Genomic DNA, 13,292 nt, shown 5'->3' on the forward strand with positions numbered 1-13,292 from the left:
ATGTAGTCTAAAGATTACATCTCATAAAATTGCAACTGCATCAATTTGTCTTGTTCTTTTTGTCACTAAGTGCATCCATGTACAAGGATGATGACAGAAAAACAGTTACATAGTTTGGATTCTTAACCTGTGGTTGATGCAATAATTTCTAGGAAGTACAAAACCAATAAGCCACTTCATATTTATAATTTAAAAAAGGTAATAAATCTCGATAAATGTCAAGCATATGTGAACAATCTATAAATACCAAGCTATGATTTCTGTTTACCAGAACCAAGAGATGGAACACACATAAATAGACAAACAAGTGATGTATTATGCACACAGTGAAACTCAATCAGGATCGCACCTTACAAATTTAAGGGGGGAAATAGTCCACTGAATTTAGGGCATCTACACTAACACCTTCTAATATGACTTACATAAAGAATATCCATCTCTTCCAGAATTTCAATTTTCCACATCTTCCATTTCTCAGTCAGCAGATAACCTTAAATCAGATCTCCTTGGTTTTCTAAGTAGCTTTCTTAACAAGTTTCGCCAATTTTCCAATGGCTTTGGCTTAATGCATAAAAGAAAAGCAGACATATCTACAACAAGATACATGGTTTAAAAGGTCACAAAGCAACAAGGAGGAAATTATGCATACGTGACAAATAAAATAAAGAAGATAAAGAAGGAAAAAAAATGTACTACAATCATATTTGTCTCATTAACCAACCTACAAAACCTTTACAATTGTGGATACTTGGAAATACAGTTTAATGAGCTAATGAAAATGGAGTTGATCTGAACAACAAATGGAAGTGCAGCAGCATGAACTGCCCTTGTCTAGGCAGTCTGGGCAAATATAATATAGAAAACTAGATCCATAAATACAATTTCTCAGAAGCTCATAAATATTCATATATGATATGAGAAGAATAGAAGCAATACAAAGAAATGGGGGTGAAGAGAGAGCCACATATCTAGGAAAATATACCTGTTCTATTCTTTATAGAGAATGGCTAGTATACAAGGTGTTAACAACAAACTAAATAAAGGATTAAGAAAACAAATGACTAACCCCAAGTGAACAACGACCCATCTGAAGCAACAGCTGCAGTATGTTCACGGCCACAGGCAACATCTAGCCATCGAGTTGTTACCCCTCCTTTGCATTTGAATAGTTTAGGAGAGAGTTTCTTGGGAATCCTTAGGTGGCATTCTTTACCCTTCCTGCCTGTCTGCCCAGATTGGTTGTAACCCCAAACATAAATTGCACTCTTAGTTGGAAGGTTTAGAGTTTGAAAGTCAAAGTATACATCGTCAGTCTCCATCAGTAACCTAGAAATATCCATCTGCCAATTTAACATAAAAGTACAGTAAGAAAAATCAATAAATGTGTGTTTTTCTGTGTTTGTGTGTGTGTGTGTGTGTGTGTGTGTGTGTGTGTGTGTGTGTGTGTGTGTGTGTGTGTGTGTGTGTGTGAGAGAGAGAGAGAGAGAGATCATGACTATTTGTATCTTCCTCCTATCAGAAACTTGTATTAGAAAAGAATAGCTGTTCACTTGTATTACTGATCCTCGAAGTTGTACATTTAATTAACAAAGGAACAACATTTATGTGCATATTGCATATTAAAACATTTATTAACATAATTGTATTTATGTACTATATGATATCTGATGTCTTCATTGAGGCGTTTCAGTCCTGATGTCAATATATCATTGCAGGCTTAAGATGCTAGTATGTCTTTCTGGAAAAGGGTAAGCCTCATCAACTTGTTCCTTGTCAATAGGCGCATCATCATAACCAGTATACCGATTTACAGAGACCTATCTAGTTGTCGTTCTACAGAGACCTATCTAGTTGTCATTCTTATGCCTCTTTTACCCCTTACTTGATTCCTTGTACATACTTTGGTGCTTTGGTCATAAGGTCAACAGCCAGAACAATGGACCGATCAAGAGAGGGGAAATCTTGGACATTTTTGCTGTGCAACATTAAACCTCTGAAACTTGTTCTGTCAGTTTTGCCCACTTTGAAGGGCAATTTTTATTTCACAAGCAATACCAGTGAAGTGTTTGAGAACCACAAAGATTGTCAGTTAAACTAAACAAATTCAGGTTCAATGATTTTGATAGGTCTATATTTATCACCTGGATGACCACCATAAGGAGATATATTCCTTTGTCAGGAGCGTACTCAGACATCGTGCTCGCACACGCACACACAATTGCTGATCCTACAGGCAGTCAGGCACCTAGAAGGTTGGGTTAGCACGGATGGTCGGCAAGACTCTTAATATCTATCCTTTCTATCAAGGAGAATCAAAAAAAGGGTTGCCACTTCACCATCGACGGTGATTCAATTTCCGTCCCACTCTAATACAATCATAAAACTTGATCCCAGCATTCTTAAAACCATAAACATCCCAAAATCCAACAGAAACCACAAACTCCAGAAACATGGCAAGACAAATTCCTCGCGAGGAAATAAGCAGTTTCTTTCTCAAGGAGGCAATCCTTCTCAACAACTGAAACATACATACAGTATAGCACGATGAAACAGACGCATTCATCAGTTAGCTCCAGCGACTTCAGAGAAAGTGACGAATCCATACAAAATCCCCAACACCAATTTCAATAATAGGATTTCCTTGAGTTCCTCACTAGTTTTTATTGCCAGGCACCCCAAAATCAGACATAAACGAACAAAATCAAAGAGAAGAAGAAGATAATTCAAAGGCACGAATTGCTTGACGAATCAGGGTTTTCGGTGTTGGAGAATCCGCAACATTGGCGTTTAATCTTTCCACAAAAAGGAAAAAACAATCACACAGATTCAATCAAAAGCTAAAAAACAAAGAAGAAGAAGAAGAATTCCCATTAAAGACAAGGGAGGAACAACCATGGTGGCGAAGAATCAATGAGAGGATCGAATTGCGAGGAGAGAGAGAGGGAGGAATTTCGGCGCACCTGAGAGCGATCGCCGGGAAAAAAGTAACGAATGGGGAGATTCAACGGTTTTGGTGTTTGGTTCCGTGCGGCTTTATAGCAGAGAAACCGGGTCCCACTTCTCTTGAACCTTCCACCGGTTTCGGAGTGCATGTGGTGCGTGTTTTCTGCATCCGGGTCCGACCCGGACCTTCCCAGGACCCGAGAATGGTCGCCATGTCATTCTCGAGAAAATCTGGACGCGGGAAATTCAGAGACAGCTTTGCCGTGTGATTCTTGACCACAATCACAAACATGAAAATATATAGTCTGTGATTTTGAAATAGCAATTATAAAAAAGTTGAGACTTTTTTAACATGTGAAAGCTGGTTGTGAACTTGTGACCAACAATCAAAAGATAATAATCACAGTTGTGACCAAAACAAACTGGACATGATGAAAATACAGTATTTTAATAAAATTTTAGGCATATATAGATATGTAAAAATTTAATAATATAAATTTGTTAAAAGTACTTCTAACATGCTAATATCTCGATAAGGCATTATTTTTAAATTAAGAGATATTTTTAAATTATCACATTTTTTCAACAACATATCGACCTTTGAAAATACCATGTTGATACCACAATTTTTTCAAAGCATGACTGGTATTTGTAAGATAGGTGCCTAACATATGCGTTTTTATGATACTAAATCTGCTGAATGAGAAAAAGATTACTGATTTTGGTGTGACGGTTTATTATAGTCACGAACCAATACTTGATATACATGAAGACTGTGTTTTACATAACATTAATCCAGCTAACGTGTGCAAGTTCAGATTCGTTGTGCATGAAATCCTTGCTAAGGGAATAATCGAGGGTCCAACTCAAGATCTGTGCATTTCAATTAGTCATAACCCTGCAATATATCTTTTTTGATGATTATTTGTAATGGTTATTATCTATTTATATTATAGACTTAATGAAGTACTTAATCTTTAGTAGTTGCTATCTTTATATTTTTTAATATTCATCCTCAAAAATATTGAGACTTACGCCCCATTCATATTTTTGAAAGCTACATCATTAGTTCATTACATCTCACGGTTTTAATAACCTTGCTTCCTATAAATAAAAAATAAAAAAAATTCTTTTCTATTATCCTAGAAAAAAAATTATAGGAAATCTAGGGTTAGGGCAACCCTTAGCAATAGTTTATTGATAAATAATCAAGTTTAGCAATGACACCAGTTACGTATTTAGAATCCTGGGGAAAACAGTCTGCAGTTTCTTCTTTCCAAGTTCGGCGGGTGCCACAATAGCTAGTTTCACAAGTTTTTTTATTTTATAAGCAAGTTGGGGTTAGGCGGACCCCAACCCCAACAACAGCCCCCCTATGGCAGAGGGATTACAGCAGTGGCGGAGCCAGGGGTGGGCATGGGTGGGCAGTCGCCCACCCCAGAATTTGAAACCGAAAAAAAAAATATTGTGCCTCCAGCGATATTTCGTAAAGAAACAAAGAATCTTATTTTAACTCTTGTATGCTAATGCCTACCGCTATGTGTGTTTTATATGTTTACTTTTAATCCAGCAATTTGTTCGAGGATCAATAACGCATGCTTGGAATTGAAAAATTGTTACTGTTGGACCTGACCTGTTCTGGATATTATCGTCTGTGGTGTGTTGTCATTTAGACAGTTTGTTTTAGGTGGCGAGCACTCGCCCAGTACAGCGATCAGCAAGTGGTGCTGACACGTTTATGTCTTCCCGTGGCAGAGGTATCACATACACCCTAAGCTTCCACCTAAGCTGGACCAGCGTCTGTCACTCCCCGAGAATCTGCATTCAACTGGGTTCTGGATTGTGTGTTTTAAGTTTTAGAAACTGCTTTTGGAAAGCAACGTAATGTTCTGGCTGTTTATTTGAGCTGAATGTATGCAAGACTGATCTCAAATGATTTGTTGTGATAAATATTGCTGATTTTTTTTACATTGATAACCAATCGATTTCAATATAATTCAAAGGCTTATTTAAGTTTTATCTCTTCACGACTGTGCCTCCAACGAATTTTTTTTGGCTCCACCATTGATCCGAATAAATGGATCGTCCTTCAAGACCATAGCATTGTCCCCGAGACCCGAAGTCTGCCCACCCAACGAAAAACTCTTGGCTTCGCCACTGGATTACAGCCCCCTATGGCAGAGGGATTCGATCCTGGGCCTTCAGCTTGACACATGGGATACCACCTAGTTGGTTAGTTTTACAAGCTTTCATCTGAAAACCTGGTTTTTGCATGTATATACATTCTTTACTGAAAAAACAACAATAGAAAACTATTCACCGGAAAACCAGGTTTGGACATTTGAAAAAACTAAAATACCCTACCTAGTCTATCAGTTATGTCCCTCAACTGGCTTGCTTTTGCATGTATATTATCCAGTTTATTCGAGCTTTTTTCAGTTTTTTGGACATTTGCATGTGAGATTTAGTTGGTGGCGGTACGTAAAACATTGCATGCAAGTTTTCTCAGTTTTGTTTATACTTGGAAACATTGCTTGTATGTCATTCTTTGTTTTTGTGTTTTTGCTGTGTTGTCTGTTTTATTGTGTTATTGTTGTTTGTGTTGCATTGTCTATTTTAATGCAAAAATCCCTTTATTGCGTTGTCTATGGTATGTGTTGTCAGTTACCTTCCTAGATTTTGGATATTTTACTTGTCTATTTTACTGAATTAAATTTTTTATTATGAGATGACACCAAGAAAGAGAAAAAGCATAATTTACACATGTCATCACAAAGAAGAAAAATAACATTGAACCTGAGCTTAAAGTTGGACTTCTGTATTTTGATGATCCACTCTGATAGAGAGGGATCTTGCTCCAACACAAAAAATCTGGTTGTCAGATCTTGTCTACCAAAAATACAGCAACAATGATCTACAACGTAAAAATTTGCACGCATCCAAGCAGTTGTATACACTTTCAACAAATCTGCTGCTAAAAATTTCAGATTTTCACCTAAAGTGATATGATTAGTGATTTGTAGCTTGGCAAATAATTTTTTTTGTGCATCATTAAACTTTATATATTATTGAATTTTGTTATATATATTAATTGAACTTTGTATATTATTGAATTTTGTTATTTTTATTAATTAAACTTTATTATTTTGTGTATAAATTAATGAATGAATGTATGTGAGGTGATAAAGTTGTTTATAAATGAATTGTGCATATATCATGGAATGAAGTTGTTTGATACTTGTATTTTGAAGAGAATGAATTGTATATATAACAAGGAATGAAGATGTTTGATTCTTATTTTTTTGAGAATAATGCATTGTTTATATAATAGGGAATGAAGTTGTTTGATTCTTATTTTTTGAGTATAATGTATTATATTACTTATTTTTTAGTTTATTATATAATTACATATTTTTTTTATATTGCGCTATTCATTGTTGTGATACTTGCCCTTTAATGCCTTGATACTTACACCTCGCTTCATCGACACTATAATGTTTCGCATCGCTTTGACGCTTTTAACAACCTTGCTTTAGTTTGTGAATGTAGAGACGACATTGAACAATGAGGTGTTGGATGACAATAAGAGTTTAAAGAAGCTCTGGGCACTCATGAGTATTGTTTGTTGATGGTTGTGTATAGAATAACTTTTAAATTTTGATAGAATAAACAATGAAGAAATTTTATGAAATTCATATTGATTATAAATGTGATATATTGACTAAATTTTATGTGTATGACTATGCTGATTTTAGATTATGAATGTGGACAAGGTATTATGTATTGACTATGTGAAAAATTACACATAAAATTTTAAATTTTTGTAGATGACTATGCAAATTTTTAACTATGAATGTGGATGACTATGCAGATTTTTTAATATGCAAAGTTGAGAATTTCACACGCACCTTACGAAATTCTTTTTTGATTTAAAAAGAATGAACTAAAATTCATTCATACCTTACAAAATTCCTTCCTAGTTCAAAGATGACAAGTTTTTAAAGCATAACTCAAAAAAAGATGATGTGTCATTAGCATAAAGGAAAGTCCCTTAACGAATTGTCATTAACAAGAATAAAATCCTAGATAATGACACATTTTTTGTTGTCAACGAGAAAAAAAACATTCCAAATTCAAAAATTTGTCATCATTAGTATCAGATTGTCATTACGAGAGCAACTGATTCCTCAAAAAAGATTTTCTCCACTTAGTAGGTCTCCTCAATGGTCATTTCATGTAGTTCATGAGCTTTTCTCATGCATCTAATGCATTTTCACTTTCACATGTATTTTATGCATTTCACACATTTGATGCATTTTCTAATGCATCTTCTATGCACTTTTAAAAACATTTTAGGCATTCTCTAATGCATTATTTCATGCATTTTGCATCTTCTAACATGTTTTCATGCAGGAACCAATCAAACCCTTAGAAAAGCCTACCCATGGCCCAACTTTATATCCCTTTGTAGATAAATAGATATTAGGTCCCGAGGACATCTCAGAGATTGATGGAGTAATCCAAAACACTTGAAGAGGGAGTAAACCATCCTAAACCTAACTATTGTCCTAGAAATTTATTTTTAAAATAGAAACCATTCTATATTTTCAAAAACCAAAAATATCTCATTCTTTCAATGTTTTTGCTGTCAACCCCTTTGAATTGTGGTCAGTGTTAACCTTTTTTGGGGGACAGTACTCTCATGATCACTTTTACACTATGAACATGGACATATCTAAACCACAATTGTGGTCATTCATGTCATTCACAACAACAACAACAACTATGCCTTCATCCCAAAACAATTGGGGTCAGCGATATGAACCAAAAAAGAAAATCATTCTGGGTCTTCCACATGAATCCTTCTTCTCCAATCATTTCTATCCAATGCCATGTCCTCGGTAAGGTTCAAAGCATTCATATATTTTCCTATCATCTCCATCCAAGTCTTCTTAGGCCTACCCTGACCTCTTTTAACTAATATATTTTCTCATTTCTCCATTTTAAATGAAGCATCATTAGGTCTTTGTCGAATATGTCCAAACCACCGTAAACGATTCTCTCTCATCTTATTTTCAATGGATGCAACACCTACCTTCTTACGTATCTCCTTGTTTCGAATCCTATCTTTTATTGTATTTTCGCACATCCATCTAAGCATACACATCTCAGCTACACTCATTTTTTGAATATGATGTCTCTTGGCAGCCCAACATTCTGTACCATATAGTAAAGCAGGCCTAAATGCCGTCCTATAAAACTTCTCCTTCAACTGCAATGGCATTCTACGATCACACATCACTCCAGTTGCACTTTTTCATTTCATCCACCCATACTTTATCCTATGATTTACATCTCCATCAATTTCTTCATACTTTTGAATGATAGATCTCAAATATTTGAAACAGTCATTTACCGGTATTTCTTGCTCACTAAGCTTCACTACACTCCCATCACTACTTCGTTGTTTATTGAACCATCATTTCATATATTCAGTCTTACTCTTACTCAACTTAAAACCTCTTGCTTCCAATGTCTCTCTTTATAATTCTAACTTGGCATTAACGTCAACTCTAGGCTCATCAATCAAAACAATATCATCAACAAACAACATACACCATGACACATTTTTTTTAATTGATCTCGTAAGCTCATCCATCACTATAGCAAATAATAAATGGCTTAATGCAGATTCTTGATGTAACCCAACCGTTATAGGAAAACTGGTTGTCACCCCTCCACAAGTGCGGACATTGGTTACTACTCCTTCGTACATATCTTTAATTATATTAATGTACTTGAGAGAAACATATTTCTTCATCATTGTCCACCAGAGAACATCCCTAGGTACTCTATCGTATGCCTTCTCTAAATTAATAAAAACATGCAAATCTTTGTTCCTCTCTCTATATCTCTCAATAAGTTGTTTAAGAAGATGTATAGCTTTCATAGTTGATCTTTCAGGCATAAAACCAAATTGATTCTCCGATATCATGACGACCTTCCTCAACCTATACTCAATCACCCCCTCCCAAAGTTTCATAGTATGACTCATGAGTTTTATACCACGATAGTTTTGCAATCTTGTATATCACTTTTATTCTTATATAGAGGCACCAAAGTACTCTTTCTTCACTCATTAGGCATCTTATTTGTGCGTCAAATCTTGTTAAAAAGATTTGTCAACCATTCTAAGCCTTTCTCACCCAAGCATTTACAAGCCTCGATAGGTATATCATCTGGGCCAACTGCCCTTCTTGATTTCATTTTCTTCAAAGCCTCGATAGGTCTTTCATGTCATTATCAAGAAAAAAGGTTTGTAACAAAGGGCATGTTTGCAATGCCAATGACTTTGTAAGTTTGTAACTTTCACAAGTGTCTTGTGATTTTGAATCACATTTTAAAACTTTGAGAGGAGCATTACAAACTGCAAATATGCAACCCATGAACGTGATTCTCATATGTGAATGTTGAAGTCTCAAAACTTGTGAAAGTTTTACACAAGTCCCATGGTGTATGAAACTTCATAAGCATTGATGCTTAGCTGCGAATAAGGGTGTCAACGGGTCGGACCCCTAATAAAATGGGTGGGTCCAAATTCAAATCTGACTAAGTGATACAGTTATCAGATTCAGATATGACTGGATTTTTCATAAGAAAAACTATACTCGGATCCAATAAGAATTACATGAACCAGACATGGTTCATACCTGATAAAATAATAAGTTTTTTAGTTTTTTACATTAAAAATTTGTGGATCTTAATCAAAACTCGGGTTGAACCTGAGTTTGGTATGAAATTTCATAAACCATACCCGACCTATTTAATAATCATACCTCATGAGTCTAACCTGGATAGTTAATCGGATCCCGTTCTTTGTAACCAAACGCTAACCCTATAGGATCCGGTATGGGTCGGTATCAGGTCATACCCTATCCTTTGACACCCCTAGTTGTGAATGTGTTAAAGTAATGACATGACATGACACATATTTACATGATAGATTTTCATACAAGTCAAATTCACCCACCTAAAAGTAAACATGAGAAAGTAAATGCTTGAGAACACGTGAGTCACTTTCACAGGGACAAAACTTTTATAGCTACAATTACCTGTGATCAAAATAAACATGCCCTTAGCATACTTGATTAGTGACTTGGGTTGGGCTCACAGGGACCCAACCCATGTTAGTTTATGCCCTAAGCTTTCATTGGAGATGTGTATACCCCCACGAACAGTAGGTTTTCAACCTTGACTCTATCAGTCTTGCATGTTACCGAAGTAGGTCTTACCAGCTGGTTTTGATCCATTTGCTTCCCTACTCATTGTGGTAATTGTCCCTAGCTATGTCACAGAGTTTCGAGGACACGCAATGCAAGTTTCGACTCACAAGTTTGAAATTTTTTAGGAGAACGGGACACAAGGACAGAATATTTTTTAACTTTTAATCAACAAAAAACATAGTTTTATGATGTTTTAATAGTAAATACTATATTTTTATCAAGATAATATAAAAATAATATTAAAAACTATTAAAATAGTAGCTATATGTGAGTCTGTGTCAGCGTGTCTGCTTGTGTCACTAGGGACATGCACCCAAAATGGCATGATCCCATATATGTCCCTAGGGGTGGACATCGGGTCTGATATTTGGTGGATAGTGGGGTACCTGACTGGAGATGAGAAGGGCTGCGGCTGCGGCTGCACAACGCAGCCCAAGCCCAATAAGTGTCAGACCCGACTCCGTATTCCAGGTTGGGGCAGAGTGAAAGCTCAATGGACTCTAGCCCGGCCCGTTTAGTAGTCAGGTTCAAAGGGACAGACCCACATGGATCCCAGCCCAATAAGAGTTGGGCCCGACTCAGTTTGTTTAGTCGTCGGGTCTAAAGGGCCCCACCCGGCGCAATGTCCATCCCTAACTGTCCCAGAACATGATTGAGGCTCGGCTCATGAACTTAGTGGCCTGTTTGAATTGATACTCCCTCGACCTTGTTATGGATTTACTGAGCTGCAAAACTCTTTCCTTCCGTTGCTAGGCAAGCTAATGGATTTGGACCCAAGACCCATTGGCTAGGATAGTCCAATTCTCCGCTCCAGATGTTGCATTTTGGCCTAAACTGCGGCCAACGCTTTGAAGAAAACAAATAATGAAAATAAAAATTTGTTGTTTGTATTGGTAATGGAGCTGGATTCGGTTGCATCTGCTACAACTTCAAACCAATCCAATAGTGATCCTTTCACCAACTTGGGTCCAGCATGATTAGTACTTCTGATGTTCCATTTAGTGTAGGGGATCCCTTCATGGCCATAAATGAATCAAACCAAGATAGCATATCCTAAACCAGAAGCATACAAACCAGTCCAATTTGTTGGATCCATATCCATAAAGGTCAATAGGAGCCTTCCATTTCAGTTTTCTAGACAAAAAATGAGCTGAATCTTTTTAATCCGGGTCCAATTGAAAATTTGAAATCATCAAATTGGGGGTCAATCTTGATCCACCTTGTCTGAGAATCTGACCCTTTTTTATAAGGATCTGACCAGACATGCTAGACATACCAGGAACCTACTTCAGTGTAAAACCTTTCAATATAATTAGGGTGAATATAAGACGGGTCGAACTATGATCCACAAATCTCACTACCTTACATTTAAATTACATGATAATGAGATCCAAAACCGATACAACCGCTGCCCTGTGATTGGATCCGTCGAAGAAATTTGAATTGAATCTGATTAATTGGGATGCAAAAGGTTAACCATTTTAATAGTAACATCATGCAATTTTGTTTTCGTCACTATGTGGTTTTTTCGCCTTTTCAGAAATTTTTGGCTGTATAATAAAAATTAAAATGCTTGTACACATGAACCATCACCAAATCTGAATAGAAGAAGCTCCTACGTTCCAGCCCTTGGAGAAAAAGTAAAAAAAAAAAAAATAGTTGACTCGTTAAAAAATTTATAATCCAGAAAAAATAAAACCAAAAACTTGTTGAGAGTGGGATTTGAACCCACGCCCTTTCGGACCAGAACCTTAATCTGGCGCCTTAGACCAACTCGGCCATCTCAACGTCGTTGCAATGTCGATGACTTCAAATTTATTTGTGCATTTTTTAAATTTCTTCATTTGATCACCGCTGGCAGTCAACAGTTCGGGTTCCGACACAAACGCAGAACGTTGACAGCCCTACCCGCAAAACTCTTCAAGTCTTCATTGTATGTTTTTTGGCGTGATAGTCAAAGCACGGCCTTAGGTGGGTCTGGTCCAGTTTGAAGGCATTCACGGGCATAGTCAAGTGCATGTTCAACAGGGCTTGACTCAATCTGACCTCATGTGCAAATTTGTTTGATTCAGTTCTAGATGCAAGTACTCAAATGGTGTCCTGGTCCCAATGCACTTGGTCCAGTTTTATGCCCATACCCAAATTTTCAGGTTCAGGTTAGGTCGTGTTGGGTACCCGATATGAACCTGACCCACTGACAGCCCTAGGTGCTCCATTTTCAAATCCAATTAGAGACTCCCTATTGACATTGGATTTGCAGAAAGAGTCAGTTGTACATGTTTTCCTATAAAACGGGTCGGTTCAGACCTGGTGCTGGACCTCGTCCGAACTTTAATTTTTCAAAAAATAACCGTATTGTACAGTAAAAATGAAATGTTTCTCAAAAGGCTCTATAATTTTCAAAATATGTCTGATGTCCAAATTCACAAATGTCCATCTTTAAAAGGACCGTTTAACCTTCGCATGAGCGAACTTATTGAAGTTCATGTGATATATTGGTATCACAAACTCTCATTAAAATGTAGATACAAACGCTTTTTTTTGCAGACCTCAAGAAGTTCACATAACTATAGCTGCAAACTTCGTGTAACTAAAACCTAAAAACTTTGCAAATATTCCACTAATTTTTTATATATAGTACGAAGTTCGCATAGTCGTATCTACGAACTTCATATAACTGAAACATGTCAAAACTTCACAAATATTTCATTAAATTCTCATATATAGTACGGAATTCACATGATCATATCTGTAGATTTTTTGTAACTGAAATATGTCGAAACTTTTTAAAAATTCTATTAAATTTACATATATAGTACGAAGTTCGCATAAAAAATCTGTAAACTTTCTGTAACTACATATGTGATAACTCTGCAAATATTTCACTAATTTCGCATATATGCATAATATGTGCCTCATTTGTAGACTTTTCGAATATTCACACATTGGACATGAGATTTACAAATTTTTTTGAAGGCTTAAATGTAAACCTCCTCATTTTTTTTTGAATGTTTGTACTAACATTAAATGTGATACTTCAATATTTATTTAAAAAGTAACAATTCA

The 13,292-nt window shown here is 36.1% G+C and overlaps 1 protein-coding gene and 1 non-coding gene across 2 annotated transcripts in view; both read right to left on the reverse strand.

The window, feature by feature from the left end:
• The window catches only part of LOC149818877 (Regulator of chromosome condensation (RCC1) family protein), a 51,436-nt gene extending 48,446 nt beyond the window's left edge, over positions 1-2,990 (reverse strand). Inside the window, exons 1-2 of the mRNA XM_089984089.1 lie at positions 2,961-2,990; positions 1,067-1,340 (exon numbers count right to left, since the gene is read on the reverse strand). Coding sequence (XP_089840215.1) covers positions 1,067-1,340 — 274 coding nt within the window. The 5' untranslated portion in view covers positions 2,961-2,990. The remainder of the gene's footprint in view (positions 1-1,066; positions 1,341-2,960) is intronic.
• Positions 2,991-11,933: 8,943 nt separating this feature from the next.
• On the reverse strand, positions 11,934-12,014 carry TRNAL-AAG (transfer RNA leucine (anticodon AAG)). The gene has a single exon. It is a non-coding gene; the product is annotated as a tRNA-Leu (tRNA).
• Between the last annotated feature and the right edge of the window lie 1,278 nt (positions 12,015-13,292).

The sequence above is a fragment of the Nuphar pumila genome, chromosome 13 (assembly GCF_984573655.1).
Source record: "Nuphar pumila chromosome 13, dmNupPumi1.hap1.1, whole genome shotgun sequence".
Lineage (NCBI taxonomy): Eukaryota > Viridiplantae > Streptophyta > Magnoliopsida > Nymphaeales > Nymphaeaceae > Nuphar > Nuphar pumila.